Genomic DNA, 20,544 nt, shown 5'->3' on the forward strand with positions numbered 1-20,544 from the left:
AATGACTTCTGTTTTATTCCGGAGGGTATTCAGTGAGTAAGCAGTTTGTCAGTGTGGAGTGTTATGGCTGGGTCTGAGAAACAGGAATTTCTGGAAATTTCACTCATTCCTTACTCCCATTTTGTGTGTTACATAGTTTTGTATCATAGAATTCCAAATGTTTGCCGGTGCTTGGTTAATGGCTTTCTTGGTGATGACTGCAGTAATTTAGCCTGAGATGCCAAGAGTTAAGAGTTCTCTAGAAGCCAGAGCAGTGCTGCGTTTAGCTCTTGCAGCACAAATTGCCATGGTTCATGTTGCTTCACTTGATGCTTTGGCAGCTGCACTGTGTACCTACGTGGTTCATGCTGTCATTCATTAAATACAATCCTTTGTTTAAATATCAAGTTGTTTAATATGTCGAAATACACCAGTGGTGGCTCTGCTTATTGTGGCAGGGTTTCCTCCTGCAGTGGCATGAAGAGTCGTGAACATTTGGCTGGGACCTGCTTTGCCAGATTAGAAACACGAAAATAAATTTAATTTCATCTGGCAAAGTGGTATGAAATGCTTGAGAGAGGTACGAATGCCTGAGAGTGCTCGTGGCAGGGAGGGGTTGGTGCTGCACGAGGAGCTGCTGCTGTTCTCTCTCAGGCAATCAGGTGCTGGGTGCAGGCGATCTGAGGTGTTTCACTGATTTGATGACTTCATTGCTTCATGGCATTGTCTGGATCCTTAAAAGGCTTCAGTGAGGTTTGTGGCTCCTCAGTAGTCACCCTGCAGGGACTGGGGTTCAGTGTCTTTGTCTCCACAGCTACTGCAGCTCGTGCAGCCTTTTTTCTTCAGGTTCTGTTGCTTTCTATTAGCTTGTCCTCATTTCCACTGTTGCAGCGCTGGCTGCTTCCTATGTGAAACTGTTCTGCTGTTCCATGTGCTGAACTTCACCTCCTGAACTCCCTTCTGTGAACAAACCACAGCCTGTGTTCTGTAGGGATGGGATGGGTTTTCCCTGGCTGTTACTGTCACCTGGGGTGTCCTCTGGCTGGTGAGGCTGACACCTTGTTCTACCAAATAGTTCATTAAATAGCTTCTGTAATCAATAAAAAGTCAGGGGCTGAGAGCAGGTATGCTTAAACAATGCCCTGATGCCACAGCCTTGCATGTGCACTGAGCTGCTGCAATCCCTTTTTCAGGGTTTGATCTTTATTTTTTAATTCCTTTTCAACCAAGGAGCTTTCCAAGCCATGAAGGCCTGGAGCCTGCCCTGGCCCCCTGCTCTCTGTCATTCCATGGTGTGCCGACCCGAGCTCCAGATCATGGTGAGCAGCTGAAGAATCATGTGCTGCCAGGAGTAAAAATAATGTCACTGCCCCTGGGCCCTGTCCAACCAGTGCCTGTGGCAGCCCCTGCAACGTGGTGGCTGAGCTGGGGTCGGTGCAGGTCCAGCTGACCGTGCTCTCTGTGCTTCCTCGTGCCTGGAAAACACTTCGGGCTCTCGTGCTTTATTGGCATTAAAAAACCATTTCCACTTGAATTGTACAAACGTCAGCGCCTGCGGCTCCCCCGGGCCTGGCTCTCGCCAATCCCGGGCTGCCTTTCCTGGGAAGCTCGGCGTGTGCCGGTGGCTGAGCAGCGCAGGCGGTGACGCAGAGGCCTGGGGAGCGCGGCTGCCTCCGTCACCCCAAAGCGGCCTCCCTGGGGCCGGAGCATCCTCGCTGCTGCTGCCTCCTCAATCTGCTCTTGCCTGCTCCCTCGAGCTGTGGTCAGCACTGCCTACACCATGCTTGATCTGTGCTCCCTGCAGCCCCTCGCGCCCCAAGCCAGCCGGTGTTGCCATGGTCCACACTCGCTCAGAGAGGCCACGAAGCCCCAGCAGTGGGATTTGTTGCGGGGGCGTGGGGGCTCCGCTTTTTCCTCCAGTTCTGTTTTGCTGGGATGGTGCTGCTGGCGAGGACGTGTCACAGCCTGGGGGGTGACGCTGCACATCTGAGCACCCCCTGCCCCGGCAGCACCCAAGGGCTCGGGGGTCCCTGTCCGTGCGGGGCCGGGACTGGGTGGGCCGGGCTGAATCAGGCAGGGGCCGGGCTGGGAGCGGGGCCGGGCTGGGAGCGGAGCCGGGCTGAGCCGGGCACGGAGCGGGGCCGGGCTGGGAGCGGAGCCGGGCTGAGCCGGGCACGGAGCGGGGCCGGGCTGGGAGCGGAGCCGGGCTGAGCCGGGCACGGAGCGGGGCCGGGCTGGGAGCGGAGCCGGGCACGGAGCGGGGCCGGGCTGGGAGCGGAGCCGGGCTGAGCCGGGCACGGAGCGGGGCCGGGCTGGGAGCGGAGCCGGGCTGAGCTGGGCACGGAGCGGGGCCGGGCCGGGCTGGGAACGGGGCCGGGCTGGGAGCGGGGCCGGGCCGGGCTGGGAGCGGGGCCGGGCTGGGAGCGGAGCCGGGCTGAGCCGGGCACGGAGCGGGGCCGGGCTGGGAGCGCGGCCGGGCCGGGCTGGGAGCGGGGCCGGACCGGGCTAGGGAGCGGGGCCGGGCCGGGCTGGGAGCGGGGCCGGGCCGGGCTGGGAACGGGGCCGGGCCGGGAGCGGGGCCGGGCCGGGCTGGGAGCGGGGCCGGGCCGGGCTGGGAACGGGGCCGGGCTGGGAGCGGGGCCGGGTCGCTCCGCCCCGCTCCGCCCTCGGGCCCGCCCGTCCCGCCATGGCGGCGGCCTTCACCGCGCTCCGTGTCCTGCTTGGGCTCTTCTTCTTCCTCACGGGCGCCCTGAAGGTGTCGGACTGGCTCTCGGCCGACCTGCACCGGCACATGGTGAGCGAGGCCGCGGGCTGGGTGGGCTCGGGGGCCGCAGGGCCGAGCCGGGGGGAATGAGCAGGTTGGGGGCAGCGGTGCAAAGGGCACTTTGGCGTGCAGGGTTGAGCTCCGGGGGAAAGGAACGGATTGGGGTGCAGGGTTGAGGCCCTCGGAGTGCAGGGTTGAGCTCCGAGGGAAAGGAACAGTTTGGGGTGCAGGGTTGAGGCCCTCGTGGTGCAGGGTTGAGCTCCAGGGGAAACGTGCAGGGCTGACCCTGATGTGGTGCCGGGGCTGAGCCTTGAGTGAGAATGAGCAGGTTGAGGGTACAGGGGTTTGGGGTGGAGCACTTTGGGGTAGGGGCCTGAGCCCTTACTTGTAACTCAGCCAGAGTCCCTTGGAACGCGGGGCTGATCCCCCTGGGGGGGAATGGGCGGGTTGGGATGTTGGGCTGCAGGGCCAAGCACTTTAGGGTGCAGGGCTGATCTCCTTGGGGTATGGGGTTGAGTTATTTAGGGTGCAGAGCTGATCCCCCTGACAGGGCAGGGCAGAGCAGACCCACTGGAGAGGCTGTATCCCCCCAGCCCCAGGCTCAAGGCTGCCTTGCTCCCCTCCCACCCTTCTCAGGCGTCGGAGTTCGTGCGTTTCGCCAAAGTGTTTCCCCTGAAGGAGTTGGGGTTTGTGCCGGAGCCAGGCGGGTACCTGGCGGCCGTGGGCTGGGTGGAGGTGACAGCTGGGCTGCTACTGGCATTTGGGCCACAGCTGCTGCAGGAGATCAGCAACTTCATCCTCAGCGTCGTCATGATTGGTGAGAGCCGGCGGCGCCCACTGCCCTTTGTGGTGTCTTGGGACACCCTCAGCCAGGGACCCCCATTCCCACGCTCTGCTCCCTGCCCAGGTGCCATCTACACGCTGCTGGCGCTGCGGGAGCCACTGGCCATGTGTGCCCCAGCCACCCTCTGCCTCGGCTTCCTCCTGCTGCTCAACATCCGTGGGTACCCGGCCACCCCTCGGCCCAAGTTCGAGTGACCAGAGGTGGGAAGGACAGACTGCTTGGCCGGTGGGAAGCAATGCCTTTATGGTATTTTCAGGGACGGCATCGCATCCTGCAGGGTAACTTGCTGCTGAGACACTCTACTGCCTCTGCCAGTGAGTCTGGTGCTGGTTCTCCCCACGCTGTGGGACCTGGGCCAGTGCTGTGGGACAGTGGCCATGGCACTGCTGTGACACTGCTGTGGCGCTGCTCCGGCAGCTCCGTTGCTAAACTCGCAAGTGTCCAGCTCTTCCCAGTGTTTGGCCACACTGAGCAGGGGCTGGCTCTACTCTCTCGGGGGCTTTCAAATTTTGGAATAAAACCTCTTGTTTTTCACGTTTTGCCTCCCTGTTTATGTCTGCCTCCCCCCCGACACTAAGGCTCGGGGGCTAAGGGGATGTCCTGGGGCTGGAGGAGCTGGTCCCTGGGGACAGTGCCTGGAGACAAGGCCTGGGGACATGTGGGAGCTGGCACGGGAGCTGGCACAGAGGCAGATGGACAGCAGGGAGAGCCCATCTGGGGTGGGATCCCTCGGGCACCCACAGCCGCCCAGCGATGTGCCAGGCCCCGTGCTGCACATCCAGGGAGTGACAGGAGTGAGTGCCCAGGCAGGCATGTGCTTTTTGTGGATCTTGCTCCCACAGGGAGCCACCCTCTGCCACCCCAGATGGGCACAGCACACACAGGATGAACCACAGTTCATGTGAACCCGGTGCATCTCCCGGCAAGGGGGCTGGGATAGCTGTGTGGGGAGTCTGGCTGTTGGGATGAGCAAGGGGTGTAAGACACCCCTGTACCCCCGGTGGGACCTGAATTACCTTGGGGTGACGTCTTTAGTGTCCTAAAGGAACACACAAATTGCAGGGCCACACAAAGCAGTGAGTCAGATGCTCACAGAGTTTGGGCCTGTAGGGCTGCTTCCCCTAAAACCAGCTTTGAAGCCAACAAAAGCACAAATAGCCAGAAGGAGGCAGATTCCTGCTTTGATGCCTTTGGGGCATCCCTCTTCTCCCCAGCTGCCGGGTGCAGAAACTTGACCCTCTGCTGCTTTCATCCAGGCGTGGGTGGGAAAAGGGGCCTGGGAAACGGTATTAGATGTGGCTGGGGGCACGCGGGGGGGTCAGCCAGGCCAGTACCAGCCACCCCTACATTTGCCCAGCCCCGTCAGCCGGCGCAGGGGATCTTAGGGTGGCTCCAGCAGGGAATCCCCCGTTACATACACACACAGGTGCTCTCCCCACTCCAGCTGCTGTCCCACAGGCACTAAGACACAGGGGGGCTTGGGATGGTGGGTGGGTGTCAGGCAGCCCCTGCCTCCCCCCGCACTTAAAACCGTCCCCAGCCTGGCTGGATCAGAGTGAGGAGCAGCCGGAGGGGACGCAGCCGGAGGGGACACAGCCACTCCTGCCCGACCCGGCAAGGTAAGTAACAATCATGGTGTGGGTGAGATGGAGCATTCACTGTGCTAACGATGGGGAAGGAGGAGGAAAAGGGGACCACTGAGGGATCCAGAGGCTCCTTTGGGGTCCAAATGAGGTTCCCCAGGCTCAGTAGCTTGTGCTCTCCGTGCCTCAACCCGGGGCTGGCTGCTGTGTGTGCCGAATCCAGCCCCGCTGTGCTGGAAAACACCGGCTGGTGACTCAGTGCCTTCGTTGGCGAGGTGTGGGCAGGCAGTGATGGGAGGTGAAATAACTGCAGCCCTGGATACAGCCACTGCAGCACAACGTGGTTTTCCATGGCCAGGACCAGAGGCAAACCTGCCTGTGCAGGACTGGGGGGCAGGGGGGGATGCTGGCCCCGTGCTTATACCCCCTGTCCATACCTGGGTCTCATCTGGAGCTTGCTGAGCCATGCCTGGCTCCATGGGGAGTTTGGGGTGCTGGGGGAGGGCTGGGGTGGGTGGCCCCACAGGCACGCGCTGCGTGGGAGGTGTTAAGCCCCGCAGCTGCTGACTGGAGCCAGTGCGGCACCTCCGGGTGCCTCCAGCCGCAGTTCTGTCCCTTGGCTGTGCTGCAGCTGTGCCTGCCGCTCCCTGGGAACTCTAGCTGGGCTGTTGACAGTGGCCTCTGGGCTCCCTTTTGGCATGGGGGGACATAGCTGGGGTCTCCTCATCTCCTGTGGAAGCTGAGCCGTTCCAGCAGATGATGGCATCCCCGCGGGGCTCTACCTCCAGTGCCCAGCAGGTACCGCAGGTGCCAGCCAGAGAGGTTGTCCTGTCCAGGTGAACATCCCTCCCCTGTCCCCGAGGGCTGTGCCACTGAGTGTTCCCCATCTTTGCAGGAGCCCGGGATGAACGGCTCGGTGCCGGGACCGCTGCCGGTGGAACACCCTGGCGAGTGCGTGCCCAGCAACCCGGTGCAGTTCATGCTGGTGCCTGTCGTCTACTGCCTGGTGCTGTGTGTGGGGCTGCCAGGCAACCTGGTGGCATTGCTGGTCTTCCTGCAGAGTGCCAAGGTGAGGAAGGCCATCCGCATCTACCTCATCAACCTCACGCTGGCCGACATCCTCTTCAACCTCACCTTGCCCCTCTGGATCCACTACTACCTGGCCGGGGGGGACTGGCTACTCTCGGAGGCTGCCTGTCGCCTGGCCGGGGCCGCCTACTACCTGGCAACCTACAGTGCCATCACCTTCATGGCGCTCATCAGCTTAAACCGGTTCTGCGCGGTGCGGGCGGCACGGCGGGCACTGCCGCTGACGGGGCCCCGTGGCGCCACGCTGGCCTGTGCCCTGGCCTGGCTGCTGGGACTGGGCTGTGCCGTGCCCACCCTGGCCACCCACCAGACCTTCCCCACCCGTGCCGGGACCACTGCCTGCTTTGAGCAGCACGGGCGGCAGCGGGGCTATGCCTACGCCATGGTGGGCTTCTTCTCCGCCACCTTCCTGGTGGTGCTGGGCACCTACGCCTCCATCGCCCGGGCACTCTCGGTGCCCGCCGCAGCCTCACCAGGCTCCCACAGGCAGCAGGCCCGTGCCATGGTGCTGGGGATGCTGCTGATCTTTGTGGTCTGTGTGGCCCCCTACCACCTGACGCTGGCCCCCTGGGTGGGCAGCCGGCCCCCCGCACCGCTCTGCGGGCCCCCCGACACCCTGGACGTGCTGCACACACTGAGTGTGGCCCTGCTCAGCCTCAACAGCTGCCTGGACCCCCTCATCTACTGCTTCTCCATCCGGCGCTTCCGCGCTGACCTGGGACGGACCCTGCGCAAGATCGGCCGGTGCTTCCCGCTGCCCCCGCCGGCCCCTCCCGGGGCAGCGCCTGGTGCCCGAGCCTCCTCCTTCACCTCCTCGTAGCAGGGTGGGCACCAGGGTCCTGCCCCCGGCTGCTCCGGTGCCACAGTCCCGGTGGGATGTGGTACCTGTTGCCAGGTGAGGGATCGGGAGCAGCGTGGGGGGAGCTCTGGCTTCGTGCACCCCCCTCCTCCCGCCCTGCTCTGCTCTCTGTGCATTCCCACGCGCCCACAGTTCCTGCTCAAGCACAGATCCTGCCCCCCGCATTGCAGGCACTGGGAGGGCGTCACTGGCACTGGGACAGCGTCATTGGCACTGGGAGAGCGGCACTGGCACTGGGAGAGGGACTCGCCCAGCAGTGGGAGCTGAGCCATAGTGGGGTGTGGGAAGACAGGATGGAGAGGGATGCTCAGCAGTTGCTGTCGTCTCCCGGGGGTCTCCATCCTGCATGCACGACCAAAGACGCCCACGGCATAAGTTGGGTTGCCCAGGGGGCTGTTCGAGGTGCCGTGGCCACTCCTGTCCTGCAGTGTCCCCAAGCCTCATGCCTGCGCCCCTCCTGCTCTCGGCCAGGATTAAAAATGCATGAGCCAAAGGCTTCCCCGGTCTCTTCGCTGGTGGGTGCCTGTGCCCCTCACCAAACAGTTCCTGCGCCCCGGGGACGGCTGGATATGGGGCAGCCCCGGTCCCCGCAGCCCTGGCCCCCCAGCCCAGCCCCGCTCCTGAGGCAGGACCCTTCCCCAGGGCGGCTCTTGCACCGGGGGCTGCTGAGCCCGCACCCCCTGGCCCGTCCCCTGCCCTGCCCATGGGTGGGCGGCCGTGGTGAGCGCAGCCCCCACCCCGCGCCTGCCGCCCCCTCCCCGTGAGCCCCGGCGCGGCAGGGGCGGCGGAGCGGGCGCGGGGCCGTGGGCGGCTGTGTGGGCGGAAGATGGTGTTTTCCCAGCCCTGGCTCATTCCTGCTGCCAGCACAGCCCCGCTCTCTGTGCTGCACCGGCGGCAGAGCGGGTGCTGTGCAGCCGCGCGGGTTCTGGGGATGCTGGGGGGCAGGGGTGCATCAGCTGCCCCCCAGCTGAGGGTCCTGCTCCCCCAGCACAGGGCTGCTCTCCAGCGCGCTCCAACCCACGTGCGTGGGAGGAAACGTGAGGCACCGGGCAGGAGGAGATGCGCTGCCTGGGGGACTGCTGGCATGGGATGGGCAGGGGGGCAGTGGGCACCAGGATGGGTAGGTGATGCTGTGCCTGTGGGTGGTGGATTTTTAAGGGCTGCCTGGTTGCCAGCAGAGAGGTGAAGATGCGGGGCAAGGCCTGACCCCGGGGAATGGGGTCTCCATGTGCCATGGAAAGTGTGCACCACTGTGACCCAGGGACACCGTGGCTCAGTAAAGCCGGTGTGGGTTCATGGCATGCCCGTGCTGCCCATGCTGCCTGGACACTTTGCTCTGGCCCCCTGGATGGGGCTGGATGATGTCTCCATGTGCCTCAGTGCTGCTGCTCAACAGAGCTGGGGCATGTCCCAAGGTGCCTCTGTTCTGCACCCAGCTCCAGGCCAGCTGCCTTCGACCACCCAGTTCTTCCCCTTTTGAAGTTCATATTAAATTTTAATCCTTTTATATAACTGCTGAAGGAGGGGGCAGAGCTCTGCTCCCCGTATGCAGCAGGAGCAGCCGTCAGCAATGCAGGACGCTGCAGGGCCTGGTGGGGTCTGAGACTGGAGATCTCTTCCTGGGGGCACCAGGACTTTCGGGGGGCTTTTTGCACACCAGGATCGGGACAGCCCCAGCTCTGGCCCTGGCCCTGGCAGGGTGTCCTGTTCAGTGGGAAAGCCTGGGGCTTTGCTGGCTAAAGACCACAGCACTGGGACATAGACATGACTGCTTAAAAACACACACAGGGCACTTGCTTGGGCCATGTATGTCCCCCCACGCACTGGGCAGGGCCTCACACGTGGCGTGGTGGGGTGTTCTGGGCTCAGCTTGGCACCAGGATGGGGCATGTTGCCACCACGCTGCTCCTGCCACCGTGCAGGGCGTTACCCAGGTTATTGTTCCTGCACTTCCAGCTCGCGCACGCTGTAATTATTATTATTACAAATATTATCAAATTACAGGGTGTGGTGCGAGTGGCTCAGCGGGCAGGCGGCAGCGGGCGGCCCCGGGTCTGCTGGGGAAAGGTTGAGCCGCTGGGGCCGCAGCCTGCCCGCGCTGTCCCAGCACCCTGGGGCTGTCCTGGCATCCCAGGGCTATCTTGGCACCCTGTGGCTGTTCTGGCACTCAGGGACTATCCCGACACCCCGGGGCTATCCTGGCACTCCAGGGCTGTCCTGGCACCCCAGGGCTATCTCAGCACGCCGGGACTGCACTCTGTCCTCTCCCTGCCAGGTGGACAGGGGTGGGTGACGGTCCCGGAGTGCCCTCGGCTCCCCGGGGGGACCAAAAGGGGTGCCCACGGGTGGGTACCCCTTGTCTCGATGCCAGTCCGCTCTGCAGCGTGCCTCAGGGGATGCCCACGGGTGGGTACCGCCTATGCCGGTGCCAGCCCGGCTCCGCGGGGCAGAGCCCACGCCTTGCGTCCCGCCGGCGGCATCTCCCCGGCCCCACGTGCGGCTGCCCCCGCTCCCCCCCCCCCCCGGGGGTCCCGGGGCGCCGGGAGGCGGCGGCAGAGCCGCACCGGAGCCATTTTGCGCCGCCGCCGCCCGCTCTGGCTCCCGGGGAAAATCCACCGCCGTGTCTTGGCGGCGCCGCGGCGGCCCCGCTCCGCTCCCGCCGCTCCGCGCCCGCCCGCGCTGCACTGCGGGGCCGCCGCCACTCGCATGCTGCCGCCCGCCGCGCTCCCACGCGCGGGGCGCCGGCCCGGGCCGAGCCGGGACCAGCCGAGCCCAACAGAGCCGGGCCGGGAGCAGCCGGGCCGGGGGCGGCCGCGCCGGGCCGTCGGGGAACCGCCCGGGAGCCGCCGGAGGATGTAGGAGGCGGGTGCGGGGTAAGAGCGGCGGGGGCGGCCCCGGTCCCGGGGCTACCGCGGTGCCCAGCGCAGAGTGGGGGGCCGGTCCCCGGGGATCGCGGTGCCCAGCATGGGGGTGGGGGGAAGCGGCGCTCGGTGCGGGAGGGCGGCTCTGCCCAACGGGGCGCCGGAGCCGTGCGGAACCGGCCCCGCGGGAACGGGACGTGTCACCTGCGGACCCATCCAGCCCCGCCGGGCGGGTGTCCGGGGGTGAACCGGGGGGATGGCGGAGGAAGGAGCCGGGGGGTGGCCGGGGGCGTCTCACCGTGGTGCTCAGCTCCGCCAGGATTCCCCGGCGGGTGCGGGAGAAGGGGTGCCGGCGGGCATCCCCATCTCCTGCTGCCCGAGGCTTTGGGGAGGGGGGCACAATCTGCAGCCCCCCCAGCCTCTCGCGGATGGCGACGCCAGCCATCCTGCGTTCTCCCGCTGCAGAGGGCTCGGGGCAGGCCCAGGACCCCTCCCCAGCCCAGTGGGCTCTCCCTCCCCATCCTGCCGGGGGTGCGCCGCTGGGTGAGAGCGCCATGCCCGGCCGGGTGCCGGGAGCTGGCGCGGGGCACCAGCTGAGCTGTGCCCATCACCGTGCATCCAGGCGCCATGGTCCAACCCAGCCTGGCAGGCAAGCAGAGCTTCGGGGCCCCGGGTCTGGGTGTCCCTGCTGCCGCCGCCTTCCTTCCCCCAGACTGCTGGGTTTTGTTGGAGGAGCCGGTCTGGTCCCTCCATCCTGTGCCAAACCTGCAGAGCAAGTTGGCGCTGGGACCGCTGCTCTCTCCATCCTGTGACATCCAGCCCCGCATGTCACCTCCCTCGTGGGGTCCAGGGCTGCGCTGCCCACGGCCGATCCCTGCTTGATCCCCTGGCCAGGAAGGGGGGACAGAGCCCGGGTGGTGGGTGTTGGCTGTCCCCGTGGGAATCCAGGCTGGGAGCAGCCAGCCTTCCTTGGTGTAAATTGGAGCAGGATACGGTCAGCAGCACAGATTCTCCTTTAGGAAATGGATGTGATTTTTGGTCTTTCTCAGTTTCTCACCCCCGTGCTCCCACTGTCCCTCCGAATGCATCCATGGCTCCCGGCCCTTGAGACTCTGTGCAGGGATGGAGCAGGGGGAAGGCCACTGGGAGATGGGCATGGCTGGAAGGAGCATGTCAGCCCTTTCAAGCATTATTACAGCGCCGGCAGGGCTGGGAATGCAGAAATAGCCATCAAAGTGACCGTGGAGCATCCGAGCCTGGAGGGGCCCCTTTTGGCTGTGGGGGTGGCAGGAGCACTGACGTGGGAAGGTGTTGGTGTGAGCCAAGTTTGGGGCTTCCCTGGGTGTTGTTACCCCACTGAGCCTGGGCACCAGGACCAGCTCCAGGCATCCCTGCTCCAGAGAACAGAGTGACAAAACCGTGGTGTCCCCCCTCCAAGCCTGGGTGAGATTGGTGCTGAGCTTGGTGCCCAAATCTCCCTCCCAAGTGCCAAGGCTTGTGCCACGTGGGCTTGGAGGAGCAGCCCCCAGCCCTCTTAGCCCTCCTGCTGGACCTGGCTCCCAGCAGCTTGGGCAAGGCATGGGAGGAGCAGAGGGTGTTGAGAAGCCCAGTCTGGGGCTCCTTGGGAGGCCCTTCCTTCAGCCTCCCCACCAGTAGCTCGGAGGCAGAGCCATGCCGGGACGTGTGGGATGCAGAGCCTGTGTGGGTGGCTGGCGGCTGTGCTGCTGTGTGTCTCCCCAGCTCTGCCCACCCTCAAGGGCAGGATCAGGCCCCGTGCTGGGGTCTCATGGGTCAGGTGGTGCTGCTGCGGTGGGGGCTGGGGCTCCAGATCCAGGTTTTGCAAACGCTCGCATCTCTCCAACAAGCTGAGCCGAAACCCTGGATCCCACCCAGCCAGAAATTTGGATCTGGAGCCAAAGGTGACTCTTGGCCCTTACTGCCAACATGGGTGAAGCTAAAATCTGGATCTGAGCAGAAACAGGAGGAGCCTGGATCCAGCGCAGGGGCTGAATGTGTGGCTTGTGCTCCTTCTGGACATCAAATTGGATTTCCTGAAATAGCCTGTTGAAGACCAGAGCCCAGCAAGGACCGAATGACAGGTCACCAGGGGTGTGGAAGCCCCATCACGATCCTGGCTGCCTGCTTCAAGACGTTGGCAGCCAGCAATAATAGTAATATACGGTGCCATTGCCGGGAGAGCGCAGCGCTGGAGAGCTAAGAATAGCAGGCGAGACGTGCCAGCAGCGGGGGACTCACGGGGCGGGCAGGGGGCCGGGGGCTGCGGCTGGACGTGTCCCGGGGGACACCCTGGTGATGGGGTGGATGGAGGTGGCATCTCCTCGCAGCGGGGAGGACATCCCTGTGGGGCAGGTGGCACAGGGCATGGCAGGTGCTGGGGAGGGTGAGGGGAGGGGGATGTGGAGAGCGGTGCCTGGTGCTGCAGACCCTGTGTAGTGCCCCTTCAGCCTGGCCTCTGGGCTTTGCCATCCCCAAGAACCAGGTGTAAAGCCTGCTCTGACAAAGTGGCCTCCAGATCGTGGCCATCTCAATGGCCCTGTGATGCCTGGTCCTTCTACGAGCAGCAGCACGGGGGGGGGCACCCGGACAGCCATGGACAGGGCAGACAGCTTAGCACTCCGCACTCACCTCCTCCAAACCAGGCAGGATTGAGCCCCTTCTGCTCGCTCTGCCCTGCCCAGCAGCTCATTCCCAGGGCTGTACAGTGTCACTGGCAGGGGGACAGAGAGGGCCTGGCCACCACGGCCCCACAAGCTGAGCTGCAGGGAGGCTGGGCTGCTCTCTGTCAGCTGCCGCGGCACGTGGCAGCAGAGCAAGTGCCCATCGGATTAAGGAGAATTAATTTGTACTTCCCCCCTTTCTGCAGGGCCAGGGGTGCTGCGGCACCCAGTGTCCCCCTCCCACAAGCAGCTGTGCTCCTGCAGTGCCCATGTCAGCGCCTCTGCAACCTGCCCTCAATCCTAATTAGATTTTCCACGTCGCCCCCCAGCTCACTCCTCCCCAAATGCTGGAGCGGGAAGAAGCCATGACATGGTTTCTAATCAGCTTCTGAATTCAGATTCCTCTTGGCTGTTGTTGGAAGCTCCCCACAGCCTTCGTTTGGTGCTGCACAAGCAGGGTCTGCTCTGTGGCTCCCCTTGAAGCCAGTACCCCTGGGAGCGAGTGGCTCGGCACCTCGTGTGGAGGCAGCCGGGAGACCCTGTGGAAACACCGCGATGCTCAGTGCCAGGGACTTGAAGAGCACCCCCAGCACCCACCAACCCGCCGTGCCAGAGCAGGCAGCCTGCCTGCTGCCACCCGGCTCCGGCGGGCACTGTGGCTCTGGCTACTCCTGCCAAGCACTGGGCACCACTCCTGCTGGGGTTCATTCTGCGTCGCTCCCGGGTGTCCGTGCAGCTGGTGCGGGAGCTGGGCACGGTGCCTCGCGGCCGGTCCCGGTGCGGCTCCACTGCGGCCGGTGCATTGCCGGGTTTGGCTCTGTCTCTGGCACCTAGACCTTGTCGGCAGCGAGTTGTGGCTCTGAGCAAAGCCAGGGGATGCAAACAGTTCCCAGCGCTGCCAACCCCCAATTAATAGCCTGTGAATCATGATGCCGTTGGAAGAGCAGATGTTTGCGGCGTGGTTGCCAGCGCTCAGTGTTTCACCAGGAGTCTGGTTGGCCTTAAATTGGCAGCTCGGGGCAGCGGGTGGTGATGGGGCCCCACTGCCTGGGCCCTCTCCTGCAGGAGGATCAGGAGCTGTTGGGGATGGGAATTAGCTGAAGTTTTTGGTGGGCAGAGGGAAGGGGGAGAACAGCCTGTCTGTGGGCATGTGGGGGTGCTGCACTGGAGTGAGAGGACTACAAAAGCTGAAGGCATCAAGTCCCAGTGTGACAGAACCTGCTGATGTTCCGTTCCCGGGGAACCTCTCATGTTCCCAAAGGGAGGCAGGCGCTGTGGTGGCACAGGGGATGCTGGGGCACTTATTTGGGAATGGTGAACTGGTTGTTACTGGGGAAACACTATGTCTTGGAGGTGGCTGTCCCTGCTGCGGGTGGTGTCCCCAGCTGTGGGGTTGGGGTGAGACCCCATGATGGCTGATGCACCCCAGGTCAGCGCCATTGGTGCAGCTGAGCTGAGGGATGACCTCATGTTTCATGTTTTGTGTCACGACACCCACCTGCCTCAGGCTCCCCTGGGCCCTCTCTGGGTGGGGGGACATTGCGGACAGCCCCACAGTAGGGGAACCACAGTGGGTGCCAGCAGGTGTGAGTGTGGGGAGCTGGTGGGGGCGAGGGCTGCGCTCAGGTGCCTGTGGGGTGCAGAGGAGTGAGTGGGTGGCGGGCGTGTGGGACGCTGCGAGTGGGAGCAGCCAGGTGCACGTGGCCCCGTAGTCGTCCAGGCGCACGGGGAGGATGCAGCGGTGCGGAGATGCCGAGTGTCCATCTGGGTGTGCGGGGCCGGGTGTCCTTCCATCCATCAGCGTGCAGGGCTGCGTGTCCGTCTGGGCGTGCGGGGCCGTGTGTCCGTCCATCCATCAGCGTGCGGGGCTGCGTGTCCGTCTGGGCGTGCGGGGCGGTGCGTGGGCGTGCGGCGCTGCCGGCGTGGGCAGCCCCTTCCCGGGGGTGCGTGTTGGTGCGCGGGGGTGGCCGAGCGCGCCGGGGAGCGCGCGTGGGTGTGTCCCAAGCGCGCGGGGGCGACGGCTCCGCCACCGCCTCTCGCCGGCTGGAAGGTGCCGGTGCCGGTGTCGGCACCCGGAGCGTGGCCGCCGCCGCTGCGCTGCCGTGGGTGGCCGTGACCCCGGGGACGCCTCCGGCCTCACTGCGCGGCCTGGCCGCGGCATGGGCAGCCCGCAGGGAATTTGCAGGATCAGAGGGAATCCAGCCGCTGTGCCGCGGCCATCCTCCGGCTCCTGCCGAGCCCAGGCCGGCAACTTCATGGCTTAGCAGCGGCGACGGGTGAGTGGGGTGGTGGGTGGGAGGGGAGAGGGCCTGGCTCCGTGCAGGGGGCTCCATGCCTGGCAGAGCCCCAGTCCTGGGAGAGCCCTGCTTTGTGCAGAGCCATGCCAGTTCAGCGAGCCCCCTCCGGCCCGGGCAGAGCGGGAGCCCCCAGGCAGCCCACAGCCCTAACCCTTTCATGGCCGAGCCCTCCTCCCTGGCAGCCACGTTCTCGCCTCAGTATGCAGCCTGTGGCTCCCGGTCAGCCCTCGCTCAGACGAGCCTCGGCACAGCCGGGAAGCTCGCCCGACCGGGATGGGGAGATCCCAGCCCGCAGGTCTCTGCTCCCGTTCCCTGCAGAGCGGGGCTGGGGGCTGTGTGTGCTGGGCCGGGAGCTGTGCGCATTGAGGGGGGCACTGGGGCTGGGGGCTGTGTGCATTGGGGAGCGTCTGCTTGGGCTGGGGGCTGTGTGGGTTGCAGGGGGGTGTGTGCTGGGCCTGGGGGGGTGGGAGCAATGGGCGTTGGGGGAGAGGGTGTGCTGAGTGGGGGCTGTTCATTGCGGGTGTAGGGAGCAGGGCAGGGCTGCACCTCTGGGTACACGAGGGACAGGGTCCCCTCTGTGTGTCTGTGTGTTGGGCCGTGGATGGAGCCGGGGAGCCCCAGCTCTGCCTGCCAGACGGCCCCGCTGCCAGGGAGCGGCACAGCCGGTGCTGACATCTGTGCTTCGAGCCCTGGCTGTCTTCAGTTAGCTCCTTGGCACAGTCACAGTGGCAGTTGGGTCCCTCCGTACCTCTCCGTGGTTTCCCCCAGCACCGTGCCTCTCCGTGACACAAACCTGCATCTCTGGAGTGTTTTCTTGGAGGGGAAACTGAGGCAGGAGTGAGGGAAGCAGCAGAGCCCTCTCCTGATCCCTGTCATCCTGAGGCTTGATCCCACGCCTCACCCTGCCTTGTTTTTTCCTGCCAAGTGATGCCAAGAGCAGGGGGGAAGCGAGGGCGTCCTGGGACACAGCTCCAGGGCCCTGGAGCCGCCCGGCTGCTCCTGCTGCTGTCTGGCACATCCCTGGCCTGGGGCTGCGAGAGGGGCTGGCGGCGGGGCCGCAGCGGGGCCGCCTGTGGCACATGTTGTTGGGCGGTGTGGTGACACTGGTGGCACTGGTGGTCATGGCGGCCGTGGTGGGCAGTGGTGGCCGTGGTCACAGTGGCGTCTGTAGAGGCTGTGGCGGTGGTGGGAGTTCATCGTGGTGGGAGTTTGTAGTGGTGGCCGTGGTGGCGGTGGTGCCATGGCAATGGCAGTGGTGGCTATAGTGGCAGTGGTGGCCATAGTGAGAGTGGTGGCCTTGGTGGTGGCGATGGTGGCCGCGCTGGCCATGGTGGCGCTGGCCATGGTGGCGCTGGCCATAGTGGCGCTGGCCATGGTGGCCCCGGCGGGCGCTGTCCGCGGTGCTGATCCCCGAAGGTCCGAACTGCCGAAGCGGCGCCGAGGCGGGTCCCGACCCTCGCTCCCCCCGGGGGTGCCCACGGGCGCGCTGGGGCTCGGGGTCCCCCCGCTTCCCTGGGGACGTCCCGCCCTGCCCCTGGCTTTTGATGTGCGGTAGCTCCAGACAGGGCTGGTGGGACGGGAAACCATCGACAGCTGTGCCCGTCACCCCACGCCCTGCCACCCTCAGGTGTGCCCGTCCCCCACACCCTGCCCGCCGGGCCGGGCACAGCCTTTCCTCCACCGGGCGCTGCTGATCGTCCTGCCGGGCAGGTCGGACAGGGACGGGTTGTTGTGAGTCGGGCTGGAGAGCGGGGCAGGGCAGAGCAGGGCACGTGGGGACATGGGCCACCAAGGCTCCATCACTCCCTGACGGGTTTGGGACAGCCAGGGAGGGGCTGCCGGGCCTGCTTGGTGCTCCCGGGTAGGCGCAGGTTGGCTGATGGGAAGTGCCTGGAGCAGCTGGTTGGTGACACTGTGCTCACCTCGGCCCCCCAGAACCGTGTCCCCAACCGCAGTGCCGGTGTCACTGCTCCCAGAACAAAATGTCAACCCATGCAAATGAGACTGCGGGAGCGGCTGATTGAAGGGCCCTGCCCCGCCCCGGAGTTGCAATCAAATATGCAAATGGCTCCCGAGGAGGCTAGTGAAGGCTATTAATAGCGGGGACAAGGCTGGGAGAAAGCGTGGTGTTCCTGAGGGAATGAGCCTGGGGATGAGCTGGTTCTGCTTGTCCCTCTGCCCAGCCTGTCGCTCTCTGCAATGCCCTGGGCAGGTGACAGGTAGTCCCTGCGGGGAGCCCATGGGCACCAGGTATTGCTTTGGGCACCGTCAGCCTTTGCAGGGCAGGTGCTGCCCGTGTGCCCACTACCCAGTGCCCAGAGTGTGTCTTGGTGCTGGACAGCTGGGAAAACCTCTGGGAAAATCATAGAAAACCCTGGACTGAGATTTCATCCCTGGGGAGTCAAACCAGGAGGGATGAGGTGCCCGGTGGGACCTGGGCACTGCTTGGGGGGGGGTTACTGTGGCTCAGCCTGGGCAAGGAGCTCAGCCTGAGGCAGCTGTCACCATGCCACGGTAGGGAGGGAGGAATGGGCCCCCTCCCACCCCCCACCCTTCACCCTGAGCTTCCATGACCCCTTCCCCCTCCTGGTTTCCCTCCGTTGCCATTGAGGCAGAGGACATCCCTCTCCTGCCAGCTCTGGTGCGAGCACAAGGCACTGGGGTGTCCCCAGTGTCCACAGCCAGCGCAGGGGTCTCGGTGTGCTTGGCCCCTGCTGCAGTCCCTCCACCCCGTCTCTTGGGTTTGGGGCTCCAGGAACCATCTGACCTTTTTTTAGAAAATTGCGGAAGTCAGGCTGGAGTCAACAGTAACTAATTATTTAAAATCTGAAACTGGAATAATTAGCCCAATTAACAGTCTCAGGTGATGTCTGATTCCATCTGATAACAGCCCAAGGAAGAGGGAAATTAATTAACCCATCAGCCTGACATTTGTAGGTCACCACTGGCTCCTCATGACGTGGGGGTGGGAGCAGGGCTGGTTTGGGGGGTCCCATCTCTCTTGGTGCAAGGAGTCTGCACCCTTTGGGGTCTCAGTGCAGGGAGGGGGCTGCGGGTGAGCCCAGGTGCCGCCTGGGGGAGATGGACTGGGGGTTGCTGGGTGTGGGGACGGGGTGCTGCTGTCTGAGGCCAGGGTGCTGGGCAGGGGGACGGGCTGGGTGTCCCCCAGAAATGCCACAGCCGGTCCGTGCGTGAGGCAGCAGCTGTGGGCCTTTAAGGTTGCTGTGGAAACGGTGCTGCTCGTTACCGGGAGGAGCCTCCTGCTCTCCAGGCAGGGCCCCCCCCATCCCTGCAGGAGGGGACCCCCACCCCGGGCACCTGGGACTCCACAGACCCTCGTGTCTGCGGAGGGCACGGCTGTACTCATGCAGGTGGGTGGCCTTGGGTGTGTAGCCCCCTCCAGCACGGACCCCCCACCCCAGCTTGCCCTTGGCATGGCCGGTGGTGCCAGGTAGGGCTGTGTGTGCCTGGACGCACCTGGACACACCTGGACCCACATGGACACGCATGGCCACAAGTGCATCCTGACCTGCCCGTGCAGCCCAGCCGTGCCCCCAAGGCCCCTGGGGACCCTGTCCTCACACCTCGGCTGGCACAGGGACCTGGCTTGGCACCCGGGCTGTGCTGCCTCCCCCCGGCATGGCGTGGGGCCCGTGGGGAACAGAGTGTGCCGGGGCAGAGCCCCCGGCTGCAGCCCGGTGCCGCGCACAGCTCTTGGAGTTTTAATGAGGTAAATTGTATAAAAAGCTCAGTTTGCCCTAAATGCCCATCCCTGCGTGAAACTGCTGCGGCGCAGCCCGGGCACACACCGGGAGCTGGGCAGGGGGCTACGGGGCTGGGCACATGCTCCCGGGCTGGGCACGTGGCAACAGCAGGAGGAGGAGGAGGACGAAGGCGGTTTAGCACATTTGCAATCATTTCCCTCCTCCCCCCCAAGTTTACAGCTTACCTCAGCGGCTTATCAGCCTCCAATCTCATTAAATCAGGCAAATTGTAGCATCTGATATTTTATGGAGATTAAGGTGTGCGCCCAGACTCTATAATTATCAGCAAAGATGTATTTACAATACCTTGTTGCTAGTAAACAAAAAATAACTTCAGATCAAAGCTCTCTTACAGGGGAATAAATCTGCCCATCGAGCCCCGCTGCGGCGCACGGCAGGGAGACACCGGAGCCGCCCGGGGTGGGTGGGCATCACGGGGGGACATGCGGGGGGCGTTTCGGGGATGTCCCCGGCCCCACGTGGCCGCTGCAAGTCCCATGTGCTGCATCCATCCCCAGGGTCTCCCTTGCTGGCATCTCCCATGAGAGCCTGGTTGCACCCACCCCTCCGGCCACGGCTCCACCGGGGATTTCCACCCCAGGGACCTCCCTGCTGAGACAAGTCCGGGATTTATCGGCACATGTGCGTTGCCCCTGGATTCCTCACGGCGGTGGGAGCGCTGCGGATTACCGATGTGGTGACGCTGGTTTATTGCTGCCTGAAGTGGATTTATCCGTGCGGCAGGGCCCGGGCTCGCTGCCGGTGTAAATCACCGCGGCACGGCTGGCAGGAGCCTCAGCGCCGTGGCTGCATCCTGACAGGCCCTTGGCATTCCAGCCTCCCCGGGGGTTTTGTGGCCGGGCTCCCCATGGGACCGTGCGCTCCACACCACGGATCAGCTGCCCCTTCTCCATCTCACTCTTGTGCCCACTGAAACGAGAATAAAATGGTGATAATGCTGCAGACGTCCTCTGGAAAGGGCTCTGAGGCAGATGAAAAGCCCTACTTAAGAGTGAGGCCATTATTATTAATAACTCGGAGTGAGGCTGTAAATTCAGCCGACACAGCTATTATGGGAAATGAACCTGCTCCCGTGCCGGATTGCAGGCTGCCAGGTGTGGGATGGGAATGGGCACGGGAGAGCGGGGCTGGATGGCCCCATGGCTGCTGGCTGGGTCATGCCCACAGCCCTGGGGCAGCATGGCCAGAGGGGACAAAACCTCTTGGCTGTCACTGGCTCCATCTGGGCTCTCTGGGATGACTTCTTGGCTTTTCTGGGAAGGCTGGAGGTGTGAGGGACGGATCCTGGAGCATAGGTCTGCTCCCAGCGGGGAAGGTGACCGAGCTTTGCAACAAGGCTGAGACCTGGCCCAAACTCAGGTCAGGGGTGATGCAGGATGTGAGGAGCATGGCCAGAGCTGGGTGCTGGGAGAGGTGCAGCTGGCATGAGGCTGGGCTGGGCAGGAACCGCCGTGGCCGTCTTGGGCTGACTGTGCCCATCTGGGGAGTGCCCAGGGCAGTATCACACCTTGGCAAAGGTTGCATTAAAACAAAAATAACCTGGTGCCATTCAGTGCCCGCTGCCTGCAGCCAGTCAGCAAAAGGCAAAGAGCTGCCGTGGCTCCCATTCCTTCGGGAGGATTTCACCTCTGGCACTGCCACCCCTGAGCGGGGCAGCCCTGGGGCTGGCGGGTGCCCAGGGAGCCAGAGCTGGGCATGGGGCCGGGCAGGGGGTGCCGTGAGGGTGTGGAGTGCCATGAGGGTGCCACACGGGTGTCACAGGGGTGCGGAGCAGTGGCCATGGGCTCGTGGTGCTGCCTGCACCC

General features: G+C 64.5%; 2 protein-coding genes across 3 annotated transcripts; both read left to right on the top strand.

Moving 5' to 3' along the window:
• The first annotated feature begins 2,605 nt into the window (after positions 1-2,605).
• TMEM35B (transmembrane protein 35B) lies at positions 2,606-4,121 on the top strand. 2 transcript variants are annotated; one of them, XM_069035962.1, is made up of 4 exons: positions 2,606-2,773; positions 3,380-3,560; positions 3,651-3,743; positions 3,844-4,121. In XM_069035962.1, the coding sequence occupies exons 1-4, from the start codon at positions 2,666-2,668 to the stop codon at positions 3,867-3,869; spliced, it is 408 nt and encodes a 135-aa protein (XP_068892063.1). In that variant the 5' UTR covers positions 2,606-2,665; the 3' UTR covers positions 3,870-4,121. The 2 variants fall into 2 exon arrangements, with proteins under 2 accessions (XP_068892063.1, XP_068892062.1); XM_069035961.1 differs by having other exon boundaries at positions 2,609-2,773; positions 3,651-4,121.
• A 1,953-nt stretch (positions 4,122-6,074) lies between these two features.
• Positions 6,075-7,079, top strand: LOC138121918 (platelet-activating factor receptor-like). The gene has a single exon (XM_069035921.1). It carries the CDS (start codon positions 6,075-6,077, stop codon positions 7,077-7,079), a length of 1,005 nt encoding a protein of 334 aa, XP_068892022.1.
• The last annotated feature ends 13,465 nt before the right edge of the window (positions 7,080-20,544 follow it).

This window comes from Aphelocoma coerulescens, chromosome 23 (genome assembly GCF_041296385.1).
Source record: "Aphelocoma coerulescens isolate FSJ_1873_10779 chromosome 23, UR_Acoe_1.0, whole genome shotgun sequence".
In the NCBI taxonomy this organism is placed as follows: domain Eukaryota; kingdom Metazoa; phylum Chordata; class Aves; order Passeriformes; family Corvidae; genus Aphelocoma; species Aphelocoma coerulescens.

Excerpts from the sequence above, each read along its gene's own strand:
- TMEM35B (XM_069035961.1), top strand. The coding sequence starts at position 2,666 with ATGGCGGCGGCCTTCACCGCGCTCCGTGTCCTGCTTGGGCTCTTCTTC. Across the intron at positions 2,774-3,379 it reads CCGACCTGCACCGGCACATG|GCGTCGGAGTTCGTGCGTTT; the intron begins GTGAGCGAGGCC and ends CACCCTTCTCAG. Across the intron at positions 3,561-3,650 it reads CCTCAGCGTCGTCATGATTG|GTGCCATCTACACGCTGCTG; the intron begins GTGAGAGCCGGC and ends CTCCCTGCCCAG.
- LOC138121918 (XM_069035921.1), top strand. The coding sequence starts at position 6,075 with ATGAACGGCTCGGTGCCGGGACCGCTGCCGGTGGAACACCCTGGCGAG.